General features: G+C 36.2%; 3 protein-coding genes across 3 annotated transcripts; all 3 read left to right on the forward strand.

The window, feature by feature from the left end:
* Positions 1–967: 967 nt before the first annotated feature.
* Positions 968–5,923, forward strand: LOC102308291 (extracellular calcium-sensing receptor-like). Its single transcript, XM_005951904.3, has 6 exons — positions 968–1,142; positions 1,251–1,548; positions 1,690–2,484; positions 2,669–2,896; positions 3,505–3,628; positions 4,054–5,923. Exons 1-6 carry the CDS (start codon positions 1,009–1,011, stop codon positions 4,956–4,958), a joined length of 2,484 nt encoding a protein of 827 aa, XP_005951966.1. The 5' UTR covers positions 968–1,008; the 3' UTR covers positions 4,959–5,923.
* Positions 5,924–6,839: 916 nt separating this feature from the next.
* LOC102307327 (extracellular calcium-sensing receptor-like) lies at positions 6,840–10,415 on the forward strand. The gene is made up of 6 exons (XM_005951901.3): positions 6,840–7,005; positions 7,114–7,411; positions 7,553–8,347; positions 8,518–8,745; positions 8,916–9,039; positions 9,502–10,415. The coding sequence occupies exons 1-6, from the start codon at positions 6,872–6,874 to the stop codon at positions 10,413–10,415; spliced, it is 2,493 nt and encodes an 830-aa protein (XP_005951963.1). The 5' UTR covers positions 6,840–6,871.
* A 346-nt stretch (positions 10,416–10,761) lies between these two features.
* On the forward strand, positions 10,762–14,156 carry LOC102307020 (extracellular calcium-sensing receptor-like). Its single transcript, XM_014330942.2, is given in 6 exon segments — positions 10,762–10,968; positions 11,115–11,397; positions 11,585–12,397; positions 12,478–12,705; positions 12,823–12,949; positions 13,229–14,156. Coding segments are annotated over 6 exon segments (2,571 nt in total). The 5' UTR covers positions 10,762–10,768; the 3' UTR covers positions 14,149–14,156.
* The last annotated feature ends 6,153 nt before the right edge of the window (positions 14,157–20,309 follow it).

The raw sequence follows: 20,309 nt of genomic DNA on the forward strand, positions 1-20,309 counted from the left end.
TTCTCCCAATTATAACATTGCGTAAAGATGAACAGAATCACCTTTCTGGGATTTTTCATAAAAATTATCCCAACTCAGGACCTTCAAAGACTCTTGAGGCAAATTTGTGATTTGTTGAGTGGCTTAAAAAAAATATGACCCCATCTTGATTTTTGTTTTTTTACATATTCTTCACACCTCTGGGTTTAAAAAAAATATAAAATGTAAACAATGATTTCATTTATTAAGGTAAAAAAGATACCCAAACCTACGTGACCTTACATGAAAAACTAATCCCCCCTCCAAAAACACTTTATCTCATGTAAATGTTGTAATTAAAGTCATGATTTGGGGCTTGTGTGAGTTGCAATAAATATCAGATTTCAAAATGAGCCAGAAGTTCAAAATTTTAGAACGAATGCTTTAGATTTTTTTTTTGAAAATTGACTGTATGACTATGGTGAAATTTTACTGACTCTAATCTTAATTTCCATTATGGTTAAGTAAATTTAACAGTTAACGTTTTAATATTTGATTTAAAATATATTTTCTGATATTAATTGTATGTCTATAATCTAAAAAATCTATGTAAAAAATAAAATTTCACTGTTCAATTTCTGATTGTTGTCAATTATAAACTAACCTTGTATATAATAGTGAATATACTAAAATTTCCCCAGGAGTTGGTGAAATAAAAACATAAAAATAAAAAGGAAGGACAAAGCAAAGCAGATTAGATAAGAAAAACATACTATTTTTTTCATTTGGGTATGTCTCTCTTCTTGCTCCACCTATAGGTTGACAGAAATGAGTCATCACTACTCCATTATTTCTCATGTTACTCCAAAAATGCATAAATACCAGTTTAAGATTCAAATGTATCTAAAGGCACATGTGATGCAATCCAGTGTTTTATTTCTCACTGACAGCATGACATCAACGCATAGCTGGCCACAGCAGGGTTGGGCAATTTTACAAGTGTTATTGGTGGTGTCTTTCTCTCAGGCTGATGAACAAGTATGCAGGCAAATGGGGGGTCCTGAAAACCCCCAACTATCTCAGGATGGTACTATTATATTAGGGGGGATCTTCTCATTTCACAGCAGTTGGAAAGACAGAATGGACACCTACTTGCATAAACCACTGCCACTGCAATGTACCAGGTATGTGAAATACTGAGTATTGAAATAATACATACTTGCTTTTGTAATACCACTGTTTCTGGTTTAAAGATAATTTGGTTTTAATTCCATATCTCAAATTGAATCAAGTTTGAGTTTCAGAGGCTTCCAGTTTGCTCAGGCTATGCTTTTTGCCATTGAGGAGATTAATAATAGTACAGACCTACTGCCAGGAGTCTCTCTAGGCTACAAAATCTATGATGCTTGTGGCTCCATGGCAAGAAGTGTAAAAGTTGCACTGACGCTGACTAATGGTAATGAAATTGTTGCTGGGCAATCTGAAAGACCATGTACCAGACCTTCACAAGTGCAGGCCATAATTGGAGAGACATCTTCCTCCCCTTGCATGGCAATAGCTACTGTCCTTGGGCCATTTTATATATCAATGGTAGGTAGAATAGCTAATAAAAATATTTGCAACTATGCACATTCAACTGTCAATGTTTGACTTTTTTTTCTAATTAATTTCTTCACCGTTTGTGGCAAAAAATGCAAGTGTCAATGTTATATTTTGGACTTTTTCTTTTAGATCAGCCACTTTGCCACATGTGCTTGTCTCAGTGACAAAACCAAGTACCCATCCTTCCTCAGAACAATACCCAGTGACTACTACCAGAGCAGAGCCCTGGCCCATTTGGTCAAGTATTTTGGATGGACTTGGGTTGGAGCTATTAGAAATAATGATGATTATGGAAATAATGGCATGGCTACATTCACAGAAACTGCACAGCAGCTGGGCATCTGTCTGGAGTATTCTGTATCTTTTTTCAGGACAGATCCATCAGACAAAATACAAGAGATAATTGACATTGTCAAAACTTCAACTTCCAAGGTGATTGTTGCCTTTATGTCACACATGGATATGGATGTGCTAATGTATGTGTTGTCCCAGCATAATTTGACTGAATACCAGTGGGTAGGTAGCGAGGGCTGGATAGTTGATTCTCAAATAGCTGCAATGGATATACATCACATACTGGATGGTGCCATAGGCCTTTCTATTCCAAAAGCACATATCAGCGGCCTGAGAGAGTTCATGCTGGATGTGAAGCCACTCAATTCATCTAATAATGGACTGTTTACCGAGTTCTGGGAGGCATTATTTAACTGTAAATTTAGGCAGTCAGCATCATCAGCAAACATTCAGAGAGAGTGTACTGGAGATGAAGACCTGACAGGAGTACAAAACAGCTACACTGATATGTCTCTCATGCCTATCTTCAACAATGTCTATAAAGGAGTGTATACTGTGGCCCATGCACTTCACAATATCCTCAAATGTAATAAAACATGTAACAAAGCTGTTCCGCTAGACCCATTCACGGTGAGCTTTTTAATAACTTAAAGTATAGTTTTAACATTACACAATAACAATCAATAAAAAAAAATGTTTTTATATATATTTTTAAAGTTGATTAAATTGATATTTTTTGTTCTTTTGCCAGTTACATCTCATCTTTTTGCCAAATTACTGATGGGTAATTAAATAAATTAATGCCTTTTTATAGATTTTACAGCACATAAAAAACATTTACTTCAAAACAAAAGAAGGAGAGGAGGTTTACTTTGATGAGAATGGAGATCCAGCAGCAAAATATGAAATTATAAACTGGCAGCCAAGAGAAAATGGCGTTGTGGAATTTGTAACAGTTGGTCTTTATGATGCATCTTTAGCTCCAGAAAAACAGCTGCATCTGCAAAACAAGTCTTTAATTTGGGCAAGAAACTCAAAGCTGGTAAGGTATCAGTGTAACTAATTTTAATAATCAGTAATTCCATTTTAATAAAATAATTTGGCACAAGGCTTTTAAACTGTAAATATCAACACTTCACCGAGTTCTTTCGATTCCTCAGAGGCATCCAATGGAAGACAAAACACTGCTCAGTAGACCATTTAACACTTTATTACTTCTAGATGGGAGATGCGTCCTGCATGACACGTTGCCGTGGATCTCAAAATGGTGGTGTGCCCCTAACAGGTTTATTACAGAAGCTCTCTCATTCTAGTCTAAACAACAGTGTCTCAGTAACTTTCCACTAGAGATGGTCCCCTCTTATCTACATTTTCCAAGCATGAGCGAGAGTCTACAGCTTTCTACTCCCCAAGGACACATGGTCTAATGCCTTTATTTTTCAGGGCTGTGTCCACTTAATACTATACTATATAACTTCATAACCCTTATTAATAAAAAGTATGGCATTATTGAGGCACTGCAAATTATTTAATCCCAGCAAAACCTATATGAGCTTTAATGTTCCATAATTCATCAAAATTAACAATTTATGGTTGCAAGGGCAATATTATACATACATTTTTTTTCTCATAATGCTTCTGTTCATGCAGGTTCCTGTGTCAGTTTGCAGTGAAAAATGTCCTCCAGGAACACGTAAAGTTCTCCAGAAAGGAAGGCCTGTTTGTTGCTATGACTGTATAAGATGTGCAGAAGGAGAGATCAGCAACATTACAGGTTTACTATAATATTTAATGTAATCTTTTGCATTTTTGTTACTAGCTTTGCCACAAAACATAAATGTCATGGTTTGACATTTGGCCATGTTAAATCTTTGTTTTTCTTCTTGATTAAATATAAGTAATTAAATTAAAAGTATATGCAACCAGACATAACCTTAATAATTTGCATATCGATAGAAATTTTAATCAACATTAATGTCCTGACATAATGCTTTCAAGAACATTCGTCATGTGCTCAATGGTATTCTTATGAGTTTATTTAATAGTTAACCAAACTAAATTATGACTGAATCACAGTACTGTTGAATGATCATGTAGTTGTCATACTGTTGTGATATCTTTGTGGCACTGTCCATCAATTATCTGTTATTCAGGTCGAGCTATATATATATATATAATTTTCATTTTATTTTTTGGCAGATTCTGTCACCTGTGTGAGATGTCTCCCTGAATATTGGTCAAATGAGAGAAGAGATGCTTGTATAAAGAAGGAAGCAGTGTATCTATCATATGAAGAAATTATGGGAGCACTGCTCACTGCAGCATCTGTATTTGGAACAGGCACAACTGCTGGTGTGGCGCTAATTTTCTTCAAACACAGAAAAACTCCTATTGTGAGAGCAAACAACTCTGAATTGAGCTTCCTGCTGCTCTTCTCCTTAATTCTGTGCTTCCTGTGTTCTCTGACCTTCATTGGTCAGCCCTCTGAATGGTCCTGCATGCTCCGACATGTAGCATTTGGCATCACCTTTGTCCTCTGTATCTCTTGTGTTTTGGGAAAAACAATACTTGTTTTAATGGCCTTCAGAGCTACACGTCCAGATAGCAATATGAAATTGTTTGGACACACACAACAAAGGCTGTGTGTTTTGGGATTCACTCTTATACAAGTTGTCATTTGTATCATTTGGTTAACAAGTTCTCCTCCATTTCCATTTAAGAATTTTAAGGAATTAAAAGATAAAATCATCTTAGAGTGTGCTCTGGGATCAGCTGTAGGGTACTGGGCTGTGCTTGGATATATAGGAATCCTGGCCATTTTATGTTTCATTTTTGCTTTTCTGGCTCGGAAACTGCCCGATAATTTCAACGAAGCCAAGTTTATTACTTTCAGCATGCTGATATTCTGTGCAGTATGGATTACATTTATCCCAGCATATGTCAGCTCCCCTGGGAAGTTTAGTGTTGCTGTAGAAATATTTGCTATACTTGCTTCCAGTTTTGGACTGCTAATTTGCATTTTCATTCCAAAATGTTATATAATTTTACTGAAACCAGAGAAGAATACCAAGAAGAACATGATGGGAAAGAAGGCACCCCATTAATTTGAAATTTGTTGTGTTTCGTTTTGGTAATACTATATAAACAGCACAATTGCGCTACAGTTGCCTTGGGGGATATTGCAAAATAATGAGTCATATGATAATTTTTCTGGCCATTGATATTTACATGTGCATAAGTCATAATGGCAATGTGTACTGATTTCAGCAAACTGGGAAATAATTATTGGGCTTGATTGCTCAGTATGTATCATCAAAGGCCTGCCTAAACCAGTTACTTGAGTATGAACACACAGCACATAAGAAGAGAGCTTATAGGAAACAGCTGATATTCATGGTCAGATGCAGACAGAGTGGGATTAAACCCAAAAGCCTACAAATGAAATCATCTGCTAGGGCCACCAAGCAAGAAAAATCCCACAAAACAATGGCACACTCCAGTGTTTAGTTCCTAAGGTCCAAACTAAGCAATTTTGTGTGAGAGGATGGGTGTGAATTAGACATTAAAGACAGTAGACAAATTCTGGCTAAACAAATAACACAAAACAGAAGAGGTTCTTCATCAAGCCAGGACTTTGCAGTCTACTTTAGCCTGTGTGCCAGTAGTCATTCTTTTAATGATGAAGATGTGTATATCCTAGAGATGAATTTGAGTGAGGAGTTAAGGAGTTAATTTATGTAAAACGGAAATATCCACCTCTGAACCAAGGAAAAGGCCTAATATTAAATCTTTCACTGTTTTACAATGCTGTGATTGCAGCCATTCCCAACCCTATGGTAGCTATGAATAAGGGACATTACTTATCACCAATCATGAAACTGATCATGTGGATCATTGTTATGTGATGGTGTTAATTGTCATGTAAATGTACTGTTCATAAAGTTGGGGAACTAGCAAGCAATGGGGACTGGGGGAGTCAGGATGAGAGTCAGGATGAGTGTTGAAATGTTTCTCCCAATTATAACATTGCGTAAAGATGAACAGAATCACCTTTCTGGGATTTTTCATAAAAATTATCCCAACTCAGGACCTTCAAAGACTCTTGAGGCAAATTTGTGATTTGTTGAGTGGCTTAAAAAAAATATGACCCCATCTTGATTTTTGTTTTTTTACATATTCTTCACACCTCTGGGTTTAAAAAAAATATAAAATGTAAACAATGATTTCATTTATTAAGGTAAAAAAGATACCCAAACCTACGTGACCTTACATGAAAAACTAATCCCCCCTCCAAAAACACTTTATCTCATGTAAATGTTGTAATTAAAGTCATGATTTGGGGCTTGTGTGAGTTGCAATAAATATCAGATTTCAAAATGAGCCAGAAGTTCAAAATTTTAGAACGAATGCTTTAGATTTTTTTTTTGAAAATTGACTGTATGACTATGGTGAAATTTTACTGACTCTAATCTTAATTTCCATTATGGTTAAGTAAATTTAACAGTTAACGTTTTAATATTTGATTTAAAATATATTTTCTGATATTAATTGTATGTCTATAATCTAAAAAATCTATGTAAAAAATAAAATTTCACTGTTCAATTTCTGATTGTTGTCAATTATAAACTAACCTTGTATATAATAGTGAATATACTAAAATTTCCCCAGGAGTTGGTGAAATAAAAACATAAAAATAAAAAGGAAGGACAAAGCAAAGCAGATTAGATAAGAAAAACATACTATTTTTTTCATTTGGGTATGTCTCTCTTCTTGCTCCACCTATAGGTTGACAGAAATGAGTCATCACTACTCCATTATTTCTCATGTTACTCCAAAAATGCATAAATACCAGTTTAAGATTCAAATGTATCTAAAGGCACATGTGATGCAATCCAGTGTTTTATTTCTCACTGACAGCATGACATCAACGCATAGCTGGCCACAGCAGGGTTGGGCAATTTTACAAGTGTTATTGGTGGTGTCTTTCTCTCAGGCTGATGAACAAGTATGCAGGCAAATGGGGGGTCCTGAAAACCCCCAACTATCTCAGGATGGTACTATTATATTAGGGGGGATCTTCTCATTTCACAGCAGTTGGAAAGACAGAATGGACACCTACTTGCATAAACCACTGCCACTGCAATGTACCAGGTATGTGAAATACTGAGTATTGAAATAATACATACTTGCTTTTGTAATACCACTGTTTCTGGTTTAAAGATAATTTGGTTTTAATTCCATATCTCAAATTGAATCAAGTTTGAGTTTCAGAGGCTTCCAGTTTGCTCAGGCTATGCTTTTTGCCATTGAGGAGATTAATAATAGTACAGACCTACTGCCAGGAGTCTCTCTAGGCTACAAAATCTATGATGCTTGTGGCTCCATGGCAAGAAGTGTAAAAGTTGCACTGACGCTGACTAATGGTAATGAAATTGTTGCTGGGCAATCTGAAAGACCATGTACCAGACCTTCACAAGTGCAGGCCATAATTGGAGAGACATCTTCCTCCCCTTGCATGGCAATAGCTACTGTCCTTGGGCCATTTTATATATCAATGGTAGGTAGAATAGCTAATAAAAATATTTGCAACTATGCACATTCAACTGTCAATGTTTGACTTTTTTTTCTAATTAATTTCTTCACCGTTTGTGGCAAAAAATGCAAGTGTCAATGTTATATTTTGGACTTTTTCTTTTAGATCAGCCACTTTGCCACATGTGCTTGTCTCAGTGACAAAACCAAGTACCCATCCTTCCTCAGAACAATACCCAGTGACTACTACCAGAGCAGAGCCCTGGCCCATTTGGTCAAGTATTTTGGATGGACTTGGGTTGGAGCTATTCGAACTAATGATGATTATGGAAATAATGGCATGGCTACATTCACAGAAACTGCACAGCAGCTGGGCATCTGTCTGGAGTATTCTGTATCTTTTTTCAGGACAGATCCAGCAGACAAAATACAAAAGATAATTGACATTATAAAGGCTTCAACTTCCAAGGTGATTGTTGCCTTTCTGTCACACATGGATATGGATGTGCTAATGTATGGGATGTCCCAGCACAATTTGACTGAATACCAGTGGGTAGGTAGTGAGGGATGGATAGTTGATTCTGAAATAGCAGCACTGGATATACATCACATACTGAATGGTGCCATAGGCCTTTCCATTCCAAAAGCACATGTCAGTGGCCTGCGAGAGTTCATGCTTAATCTGAAGCCACTCAATTCATCTAATAATGAATTGTTTATTGAGTTCTGGGAGGCATTATTTAACTGTAGGTTTAGGCAGTCAATATCATCATCAGACATTCAGAGAGAGTGTACTGGAGATGAAGATGTGACTGGAGTTCAAAACAGCTACACTGATATGTCTCTCATTCCTATCTTCAACAATGTCTACAAAGGAGTGTATGCAGTGGCACATGCACTTCACAACATCCTCAGCTGTAATAAAACATGTAACAAAACTGTGCCGCTAGACCCATTCACGGTGAGCTTTTTAATAATTTCAATTATAAGTTATCACATTACACAATAACAATCACTGATAAAAAAAAAATGTTTTCACAGTTTGAAAAAATAATTAATTATCCATGTCCTATAGCCAGTTAGTTTGCAACGTTTTTCTCAGGTAATTAAATAAATTAATGTTTTTTATAGATTTTACAGCACATAAAAAACATTTACTTCAAAACAAAAGAAGGAGAGGAGGTTTACTTTAATGAGAATGGAGACCCAGCTGCAAAATATGAAATTATAAACTGGCAGCCAAGAGAAAATGGTATTGTGGAGTTTGTCACAGTTGGTCTTTATGATATATCATTAGCTGCAGAAAAACAGCTAAATCTGCAAAACAAGTCTTTAATTTGGGCAAGAAACTCAAAGCAGGTAAGGTATCAGTCTAATTAATTACAATAATTACAAATTCCTTTTTAACAAAATAGTTTGGCACAGGAGATATAAACATCTATTGGCTCTAGTATTAAATACATTTTATTAACATGGCTGTAAGGGCAATATTATACATGTTTTTTCTCATAATGCCTTTGTTCGTGCAGGTTCCTGTGTCAGTTTGTAGTGAGAAATGTCCTCCAGGAACACGCAAGGTTCTCCAGAAAGGAAGGCCTGTTTGCTGCTATGACTGTATAAGATGTGCAGAAGGAGAGATCAACAACATTACAGGTTATGTTACAAGTGTTATATTCAGTGTACACTTTTGTATTTCTTTTGCTCACTGTGCCTCAAAACAAAGATTTTATCATTGCTTGGTTATGTTAAGTTCTTGCTTTACTGTTTGGGTTTTACTTTCAGGACTATCTGTCATATAAGACTGGAACTGTTTTGAATTTATTTAATAATTAAGCAAAGTTATTGTATGGTGCCTATGTCTAGAGAAGTAGAGGTGTACACTGGAGAGATGAGGAATGAAAGCCAGTGGAAGCGAGTAAATGAAAGAGGGATGGGTGTAAAAATGAAAATTCAAGGAGTAGAGATAGTGAAGGCAGATGAATTGAAATACCTGGGATCAACTTTCCAAAGCAAAAGACGGTGCAGAAGAGAGGTGAAGAAGAGTGAAGAGCCTGTATGCAGTGGTTGGAGATGAGTGTCGGGGTGATTTGTAATATGTTGATATTTTTTTGGCAGATTCTGTCACCTGTGTGAGATGTCTCCCTGAATATTGGTCAAATGAGAGAAGAGATGCGTGTATAAAGAAGGAAGCAGTGTTTCTATCATATGAAGAAATTATGGGAGCACTGCTCACTGCAGCATCTGTATTTGGAACATGCACAACTGCTGGTGTGGTGTTAATTTTCTTCAAACACAGAAAAACTCCTATTGTGAGAGCAAACAACTCTGAATTGAGCTTCCTGCTGCTCTTCTCCTTAACTCTGTGCTTCCTGTGTTCTCTGACCTTCATCGGTCAGCCCTCTGAATGGTCCTGCATGCTACGGCACACAGCGTTTGGCATCACCTTTGTCCTCTGTATCTCTTGTGTTTTGGGTAAAACAATAGTGGTTTTAATGGCCTTCAGAGCTAAACCTCCTGGTAATAATATGATGAAATGGTTTGGGCAGACACAACAAAGGCTTTGTGTTCTGGTATTCACTCTTGTACAAGTTATCATATGCATTGTCTGGTTAACAATTTGTCCTCCGTTTCCATTTAAGAATTTTAAAGAATTTAAGGACAAAATTATTTTAGAATGTGCTCTAGGCTCAGCTGTAGGGTATTGGGCTGTTCTTGGCTACATTGGACTTTTGTCTGTCTTATGTTTCATTTTTGCTTTTCTGGCTCGGAAACTACCCGATAATTTCAATGAAGCCAAGTTCATTACTTTCAGCATGCTGATTTTCTGTGCAGTATGGATTACATTTATCCCGGCATATGTCAGCTCTCCAGGAAAGTTCAGTGTTGCTGTAGAAGTATTTGCTATACTTGCTTCCAGTTTTGGACTACTGATTTGCATTTTCATGCCCAAATGTTATATCATCTTACTGAAACCAGAAAATAATACTAAGAAGAACATGATGGGGAAGAAGGCAACCCATTTATTTTGAAAAATGAAAACAATGTTTTCTTTGTATTTGTAACATTTATACATAATTGTTAACCAAACTGAATAGATGGTTCTCTGAAGTTACTGAAATACCTGTCCAGTCATAGCATGAATGCAGTATATCGTTGAAAACAACTGTGATTAGATCATATAAATATATTAGCCTTATATTGTATGCCATATGAATTATACAATATACTATAATGCTAATAAAACTGTGATCAAAACATCTTTTGCCTAAGGTGTGCATATGTCTCTAGAGGCTACATTGAGCCATGACAACTTAAAAAGTGTATAAAGCTCCAGTATGAACTGTAAAGCTGATTGGGGTAATGTTCAGGCAACAGCAGAGACATGGTATTATTGAGACTGCTACTCTTCATTCTATTACTGGAGAAAGGAAATTCTGCATGTCAGCTGCAAGGCTTGGCACAACCACCTGAACTAACCCAGGATGGGGATCTTATTATTGGAGGGATTTTTTCATTTCGCACAGGCCAGGATTCTGTAACTAACACATTCCAGACGATGCCAGAATTTCGAAAATGCAAAAAGTATGTATTATTTATCCTATATCCTACTTTATACGAGAAATGTGTTAAATTTACATTTCATTTGAAATAGTTTATGCTTGTGTGTATTTTGTTCTGCATTGGAACCTTTAACATAAAGTTTTTGTTACTTTTATTAATAATTACAGCTTTAATTTTAGAGAATTTCAATTTGCTCAAACAATGATCTTTGCAATAAATGAAATCAACAAAAATCCCCACATGCTGTCTAATATTAAACTTGGCTATAAGATTTATGATAACTGTGGAACCATGGACATACTGAGAGCAGCACTGACACTGCTGAGTGGGTTAAATAGACAACTCCGTGAGGACACCTGCACTGAGACGGTGCAAGCAATCTTGGGACATTCTGGATCAAGCCCAACTATTGCATTTGCACAGGTTGTTGGAAGGTTTCAGATACCTGTGGTAAGTCAAAGAAAACAAGTCATTGAAGTATAATTTCGCTTTTCATATTGCACTTTTGCACCTCTACAGTTCTCTTGCAAAATTGGAAGAGTAAAATTATAGCTACAGGTAATGCATAAGCCTAAAATGGCAATATTTAATGTTTGCTCTGCCAATGCTATTCAGATATTTGTATATTTCAATGCAGATCAGCCATTTTGCCACCTGTGCCTGTCTGAGCAACAGGAAAGAGTACCCTACCTTTTTCAGAACTATTCCCAGTGACTACTACCAGATCAGAGCTCTTGCCAAGCTTGTCAAGCACTTTGGATGGTCCTGGGTTGGGGCGTTAGCTGTGGATAATGAATATGGCTTCAATGGCATAGCAGCATTTATCCAAGCTGCAAAAGAATATGGAGTGTGTATTGAGTATTCTGAAGCATTTTCATCATCAGATCCACCAAACAGACTACAGAGAATAATAGAAATCATTAAGCAGTCCACTTCCAAAGTTATTATGGCTTTTATGTCTCACAGAGAAATTAAATTGCTGGCTACTGAGCTGTACACACATAGCATTACAGGACTCCAGTGGATTGGCAGTGATGCATGGATCACAGATCACTCTCTGACTGACAGTGAGGGACACAAAATCCTGGTGGGCTCATTAGGCTTCACCAGCCCTAAAGCTAAGATCTCAGGGCTAGAGGAGTATCTAAAGCAGCTCTACCCCTCACAGTTCCCCGATAGTCAGTTTGTTAGGGAATTCTGGGAAGAAGTGTTTAACTGCTCTCTCAATAGAACTGTAAACACTCAAAAACAGCCATGTAGTGGCCATGAGAGCTTGCAAAACATTGAATCACAGTTCACTGATGTGTCTGAGCTCAGATTTACTGATAATGTCTACAAGTCAGTTTACGCAGTGGCTCATGCTCTCGACATGCTGATTAAATGTGATAATGATCAACTGTCCTTTTCTAATGGGAGCTGCATTGACCCCAAACAGATTAAACCATGGCAAGTGAGTGACTGTCAGTTCATTCTGACAATATGATAGGAGTTGAAATGCTTAATTTAATTTCTATGGAATTTCATTTTTAGGTCTTACAGTATCTTAACACTGTAAATTTTACAACAAAAGAAGGGGAACGGGTGTATTTTAACAAAAATGGTGACACCCCAGCAAGATATGAACTTGTTAATTTACAGTTTACAATTCGAGGAACAATGGAGGGAAGAACCATTGGCATTTTTGATGCGTCTCTTCCAGAGAGAAATCAATTTGTCATGAACAACATCCCAGTTGTCTGGGGCAATGGGTTGACTGAGGTAACATAGAAACTGAAGTTTGAAATCTTCATATAAATATTAACTTTTATGTTTTTTAAATTCTTATTTAACTATAGAGATAGTACAAAATGAATATGATTGTTTTTATGCCTGTAGGAGGTGCCTGTGTCAGTGTGCAGTGAGATGTGTCTCCCTGGAACACATAAGGTCCTTCAGAAAGGAAAGCCAGTCTGCTGTTATGACTGCATACCCTGCCCAGAAGGAGAGATCAGTAATGTGACAGGTGAATAAATAGCAAAAGAAACAAAGAAAATTAAGCAGCTGGATACTGTATTGGTAAGACTACACACCTTTGGAGTGGGAATTGCAAGTTCAATTCCCACCCACTATCCAGTAAGGGTCCTGGCTAGACCATCCATGCTGGAATGGCGCGACTATGTCTGTAGTCTGACCGTAGCTCGGACACAAGCATTTCACTACATGTTGTACTCTGTATGATTGTGTATGTGACAAATAAAGGTTGTTTGTTTGATAATTCCCTACTTTATTTTTAATTTTGCAGATTCAATACACTGTGCGAAATGCCCACCAGAGTACTGGTCAAACAAACAATGAGACGCCTGCATCCCCAAAGAAGTAGAATTCCTGGCATATGATGAAATTCTAGGATTGGTGTTAGTGTTATTTTCATTGCTGGGAGTTTTTCTAACTATGGTTACGACATTAGTCTTCTACTGTCACAGAGAAACCCCAGTAGTAAGGGCAAACAACTCTGAGCTGAGCTTCTTGCTGCTCTTCTCCTTAACTCTGTGTTTCCTGTGCTCTCTGACCTTCATCGGACGGCCAACCAAATTGTCCTGCATGCTGCGACACACAGCATTTGGCATCACCTTTGTCCTCTGCATCTCTTGTGTTCTTGGTAAAACAATAGTAGTTTTAATGGCCTTCAGAGCTACACTTCCAGGGACAAATGTGATGAAATGGTTTGGCCCTCTACAGCAGAGACTCACTGTTCTGGTCTTTACTTTTATACAGGTTTTGATATGCATACTTTGGTTAACAATAAACCCACCTTTTCCTTTTAGGAATTTACTACTGTATAAGGACAGAATCATTTTAGAGTGTGATACAGGCACAGCTGTAGGGTTCTGCGCTGTTCTAGGATATATAGGATTTCTGGCTATATCATGTTTTGCAATTGCATTTTTGGCTCGAAAGCTGCCTGATAATTTTAATGAAGCAAAATTTATAACCTTTAGCATGCTGATATTCTGTGCAGTTTGGATCACATTTATCCCTGCCTATATCAGCTCACCCGGAAAGTTTATTGTGGCTGTAGAAATATTTGCTATTTTGGCTTCCAGCTTTGGACTACTTTTCTGCATTTTTATACCAAAATGTTATATAATCCTGTTTAGGCCAGAACAAAATACTAAGAAACACATAATGGGAAAGACATCAAATTATGATATACAATATTAAGAGTTTAAATTCCAGGGCTGGGTTGACACTACACAATCTTCCTATAATGATTGTTAATGTGAATAAATGTCATATGTTGTGACCAGTCTGACAAGTGAAAGACAGTAGAGTTACATTTGTGATGATTAGTCCAACCATGATGTTGCGAAATACACATTTTGTATTAAACTTACACTTAATTCTATTTGTTTGTTTTTAATTTATTTCAATCATCTAAACAATATACAAAGTTCATTTACCAAAGTAAAGAAGAGAAAAAAATACTATACAAAATAAAGGTAATCGATTTCAATATTGCTTCACCGTTCTGATTCAGTTACATATCAAAAAGGAGCGAGAAAAAGTGCAAACTTATTTAATCCCACTTCCACATTTTATGTGACATAACAAAATATATTGAATAAAGTACCCCTAATTCCATCAAATATAAATCATGTGTTTCACCTTCACGCAACATTGAGTGGTGTACCTCTATCTGAACTTTTGCTGGCATCTGCCTTCTCTTTCCCCATTCCTTGTTTAGGCCCATGTTATACTGCTCATTTAGATTGAACAGTACCTAATTGAAACATTAAGTTTTTTGATGGGCTGGATATCGATTGTTATATGCCTTACTTCACAAATATGTGCATTCATTCATACTTGTTAAACCTTGAAAATAATTCAACTTAAAAATCTAACATAATGCTAATCTAATACTCTGTCTACTAGTAAAACTGATAATGGCTACCCATACTTAGCTCATAAAAAATGTTAATAGGAATTGTTTAAGATTTATGTTGCTATCAACTTTCGAGAACGTTTTTATTAGGAATTGTTTTCGTTAATGGGTTCAGTAATGACCAAACTTCTATGCTGAAGTTCAATGATGCAATACAAAATAAAAGATTGCACATACAAAAAAAAAAAAACAACAAACAAGAAAAACAGAGGAAGGCAAATAAGTGCACATCTGTTTCAGGCATGACTTTATTACCCAATAGATTTATTCCAATGGGACAGCTGCACCAGAGTCCAATAAAGGAGCCGCATGGGATTAAAAACAGAAACAGATTGCTTCATCCTCACAACAACAAGAGCAACAGGTGGCATATTCCATCAAGCAGAAAATAATAAGGTCTAATTTAGTTAACATCTGTGTCACAACATGTAACTGTTACATGTTTATTAAATTAAGTCTTTGTTTTGATCTCTTGCTCTCTTGCCTCCTTTCTTTCCTCTGTTTGTTTATTTAAGGTATTATCTCAGTGCTACTGAACTGTGCCGTTCCTTGATCCATAAGTAATTTAATTAAATTTTATTTCAAACTCTTTTTCAAGTTTGAAAGTTTTTATTGCATTGTACAATATTAACATAGGTATAATGAAAAAGCTTTTGATTAATAAGAGAGTTCTGTCTTTGTGCTGGGAATAAGTTTGTGTCTTTAAGAGCTTAAATCAAAAGATTTTATAATATTATACCATACATTTTGAATTCACTGACAAATGTACTATAGTCAGTTTGTAGTACAGTACACACACACATACATACAATAGTAACAGCTGCATTTGACATCTTGCAGTGCCTTTATACCAAAAGAATACAAACTAAACAATCTATTTACTAAAAGAGTATAATAAATGACAGCTTATGCTAATTCCAAAGTTACGAAACGTTATCCAACTGGTAAATATAATAATTGCTGCAAAATATGGGGCAGTGGAATTGTATTTGGCAATTTTCATGGGTATTTTTTTTTTAAGGATAATCTAATACCAACAGGGCCTGTGTGAACAGAGGTTTCTTAGTTACTAAGTTAAAATAAATAAATAAAAATAACTTTTAAACTACAATGATAACCTGTTGCAATCCCATTCAATCAAATTATAAAAATACAAAAGTATTTTCTTGAGTTTCTTGAGTTGATTACATGGGATTGCACAGTAACAAATTTCAGTCCCTCTAAATTCTTTTACCACTTTTCGGTCACAACCCTAGAATGGGCAGTAGTTTCTATATTCCTTTGAAACAAACTCAGTCCCATGATAATTTTACCAAAGGGCCCTCAGAATCTCTTTATTTCTTTATATTTTTGCAGACATTTTTGATCTCCAAAGATGGAGATTTAGTTGCAAGGCATGAACGCATACATTTAACTCACATATGTTCAAGGATCGTGCAGATCATGCATTTTTAAGCAGCAGGTGTCTCTTTAAATTAAAATGTCACTTTAAATTTTGGGGTCTTCAGTCAAAATTTCATATATGCGCAGAACTTCCACATCCACCATAGTAACATGAAGCAAATATTTAAGCACAGTTTAAAGTACATATAACTCTTCCATATTGTCATGCACACTGTTCCTGTGTTACTTCTTGAGCAATCGTGGCTCAAGAGTTGGGAGTTCGCCTTGTAATCGGAAGGTTGCCGGTTCGAGCCCCGGCTTGGACAGTCTCGGTCGTTGTGTCCTTGGGCAAGACACTTCACCCGTTGCCTACTGGTGGTGGTCAGAGGGCCCGGTGGCGCCAGTGTCCGGCAGCCTCGCCTCTGTCAGTGCGCCAGGGTGGCTGTGTAGCTTGCCATCACCAGTGTGTGAATGGGTGAATGACTGGACGTGTAAAGTGCTTTGGGGTCCTTAGGGACTAGTAAAGCGCTATACAAATACAGGCCATTTACCATTTTACCATTTACTTTACAGCCATAGTTGCCCTCCATTCCAGGGACTGTTGAAGGTAATACATGATTGCTTTTATGACAACATTCTTTGTGCACAACAAACATTAAGAACATTCCAAATTAAATTTTGGCCTTTGCTATATCTATAATATGCTTTGTCTTTTTCCTGATTAGCATATTAATTTATCAGTAAATTTTGTCTCTTTCTAAAAATAGGCTTGGTGGGGATTTTCAACTGTCAGACTGATTGCTAGCTAATTGTGAGAAAATACTAATAAATATAGAGACTTGCATTCTTGAAGGCAGAAACTACTTTTTTTGTGCAGAGCTCCCGTGGATCTATTTAACATCATTAATAGTCCTGATCAAGTAGTGACCAAGACCTCTGCTGAGCTTCCTGCATGGTGCCATACACAAAAATTCGAATCACATTTATATTCTTTATTGAAAACAATAATTGATTTAATGGCCTTCAAGACAAAACTCTTAAGGAGTAATTGATACTCTTGCTAAAAATCAAACCTATTTTTTGTCATTATTAATTTATAGACAATATTTTATATAAGCTAATAATCATTAATGACTAATCTGTAAGCATATTTAATAATGATTTTAGCAACTGTGTTTCCTAGAACACATTCCTAATAAAAGAACTTCAACATATTCTACTCTATTAACAAACAAATTATATATATTAATAAAATTGTTATTATTATTTTGGTCATCATCATCATTATTATTATTATTATTATTATTATTATTATTATTATTATTGTTGTTGTTGTTGTTGTTGTTGTTGTTGTTGTTGTTGTACAGTGGTGAAGGTCCTGGGTTTCAGTATACTGACTGGCTGATGTCTTTCTGTGTGGAGTTTGCATAGTTTTCCTGGGCTTGTGAGGTTTCTTTCTGGGTGTTCCAACTTCCTCAAATTGTCTAAAGACTCCTGTATTTGACATAGCTGTGAGTGTGAATAGCTGTCTGTCTCTTTGTGTTAGCCCTGCCATAGACTGGCAAACAACTGAGGGTGTCCTCTGCCTTTCACCCTATTACAGCTGTGATAGATCCAAAATTCCTGTCACTCCAAACTGAGTGAGCAATGAAGAAAGTGGATGGATATAAGAGCTGATTTACAGGAACAGCTGTAAAAACTTACAGGCCCTTATTGTGTTGGTCTCAGTAAACAGTCGAAGACATTTTTTAGTAAACATTTTTAGGAAACCGGACACATGTGTTATAGCTGATATTCCTAATTAAAAAAAAAAAAAGATTACAACAGCAACAACAGTTATTCCATGTACCAATGAGAGTGGCCCATTGTTTTGGCTACACTTTTTTTTTGCTACAGAGAAGAAGCTATAAAACACGTCCCTCTAAGAAGCATGCATGCCAAAGGCAAGGCTCTGAGATGACAACAGTCACATTTGTTTTCCTAACACTGTTCATTTGGGTGTTGTCATGTGACACATGGCGCAACCTGGACCTGCATGAGCATTATGAAGAAACAAAGGCCTTTGCAGCATTGTGTAAAAATGTTGCCATTCATGACAATGACAGCACAAAACTAATACAGACATGTTACAGGTGAGTAAATTACAACCTGACTGGTGATCTGTGTGTACATGGTTAGCCGGTGTGGTTTTCCCAGAAATTTGGGAGTCTAAATACCATAAATGATAGTATGTTTTGATTTCAAATATGTTACAATTTCAAGTCATTAGTATATTACTGTAATTATAGGCAAAGTAACAGGCTCAGTGCTGTGTTATGATACTTTTTTTAGTTTTGCATTTCATATTTAAAAATGGTTTACCATAATTTTATCCTTCCATCTTATTTAACTGAAATTAAGTCATTTTTATGTGCCTATAAATAATGAATAAATGGAAATTCAAGCAATTTGACTGTAAATAAGTGTAATGAATTCATGAAGACTTCTAAAATGCTATTTAAAAATGTTTATAATTCTTTTCTCATTTTTTTAGGACTTCTGAAATTACTGTTGGCTCTAATAATATTTTCACACAAGAGAGGATCAAAACAGACTATACAGTTTTTGTGGATCTGCCTTTGAACTGCATGGTCTCCAATGGGTGTGTACACCTGCTTCAAGAATATAAGTACACTGTGAATGAAGATAAGGGAAGCAAGCATGTACATAAATGTAGAATTCTACAGTTCTTGGTATATTTGCTGTCCAAAACCAACTGTGTTCCCCACATGATACAGGTAACTGCCGGATTTATGATAGAAAAATAAAATGAATCCTACTGTATAAAAAATGAGATGTGAATTTAGAGCACTGAAACATTTTTGCTCATGCCAATTCAATACAAATTGTAATCCTATGTATTATCTGTAATTAGCCTTCATCCAGATATAATCTAATCATTAAAGGATACATTTAAATTACAGAAATACCAGCCCATCTGTTCTTCTGAGATCTCTGGCACATTGAACCCACATTATTACTCTTGTCCTGGTGTACCACCAGAAAAAAAAATGGATTGTATGTGCATCTGTAATGTGTACTTTAAGGGCAAACTCATTCTCGTTCCTGTATATAAAGACCCCAAATTCCACAGTGTGTTAATATTTTAATGTTGCTGACATCAAAATGAGCCAAGAATCCTTTGAAAAACTGAAGAGCTTATGTCAAGATTAGCTGCAATAAGATATGTGTGCAATTAATATGTCAAATTGTGTGTTTTGAGATTTTCGTTTTGTCCATCTCCATTTGTTTTGTCTATGATGACGATCCAATAACAGATAATTTTTTTATTTCATCAGCAGATGCCATCCAAGGTCTATTCAACACACTACCCAAAAGAAGTGTTTCTAACACCAGCAGGTAATAAACAAATAAATACACAAGTTCTTTAATACCGTGCCTGAACAGTTGTATAAAAAAGCGTAACTTTCTTTTCATACAGATGGCGTCAGAGTTACTGTTTACATGGGCAAAATTGTGCAGCCAACAGATTCCAGTAAATGGGTGGGCAAAATTTTTCAGGCAGCTCTGTTGCTGTTTGCAATGCACATGACAAGAATAGAAATGTCATCAAACAGAGACAGCCTGCATCATAACTGCAACTTTTCTGCATCAGTCAACATCTACCAGCCATCTCAGTGGTGTATAATACTTGCATGCTTGACCTGTGTAGTGGGGAGAACTTTTCATGTATTAATTATCTTCAAGGCAGCTCATCCTGTCATGAAATTGTTTTTTTCAACACGCTATCGATTAAATGCCCAACTTGTTGCTGTGTTGCTCATCTGGCTGACCTTTAGTATTTTTCTCCTCAATAATAACATGAAACACATGTCAAAAGACCTACTTATTGAGGGAACTGATGGATCAGTACTGAGATCCTGGGGTGTCTTAAGGCTGATAGAACTATTAGCTACTTTGTGCTGTGTGTTAGTTTCCCTTTCAAGTTTGCGACAATCCATCCTAACAAAAGTCAATTTCTTGAGTGTCCTTTTTCATGTGCAACTGGTCACCTGCC

Source organism: Haplochromis burtoni, unplaced genomic scaffold, assembly GCF_018398535.1.
Source record: "Haplochromis burtoni strain Fernald_Lab_line unplaced genomic scaffold, NCSU_Asbu1 Contig_1092, whole genome shotgun sequence".
NCBI classification, from domain to species: Eukaryota; Metazoa; Chordata; class Actinopteri; order Cichliformes; family Cichlidae; genus Haplochromis; species Haplochromis burtoni.

Coding starts and splice junctions, on each gene's coding strand:
- LOC102307327 (XM_005951901.3), top strand. CDS start 6,872: ATGGGGGGTCCTGAAAACCCCCAACTATCTCAGGATGGTACTATTATA. Junction 8,348..8,517: donor TGCCGCTAGACCCATTCACG/GTGAGCTTTTTA, acceptor TGTTTTTTATAG/ATTTTACAGCACATAAAAAA. Junction 9,040..9,501: donor AGAGATCAACAACATTACAG/GTTATGTTACAA, acceptor TTTTTTTGGCAG/ATTCTGTCACCTGTGTGAGA.
- LOC102308291 (XM_005951904.3), top strand. CDS start 1,009: ATGGGGGGTCCTGAAAACCCCCAACTATCTCAGGATGGTACTATTATA. Junction 1,549..1,689: donor GGCCATTTTATATATCAATG/GTAGGTAGAATA, acceptor TTTTTCTTTTAG/ATCAGCCACTTTGCCACATG. Junction 3,629..4,053: donor AGAGATCAGCAACATTACAG/GTTTACTATAAT, acceptor ATTTTTTGGCAG/ATTCTGTCACCTGTGTGAGA.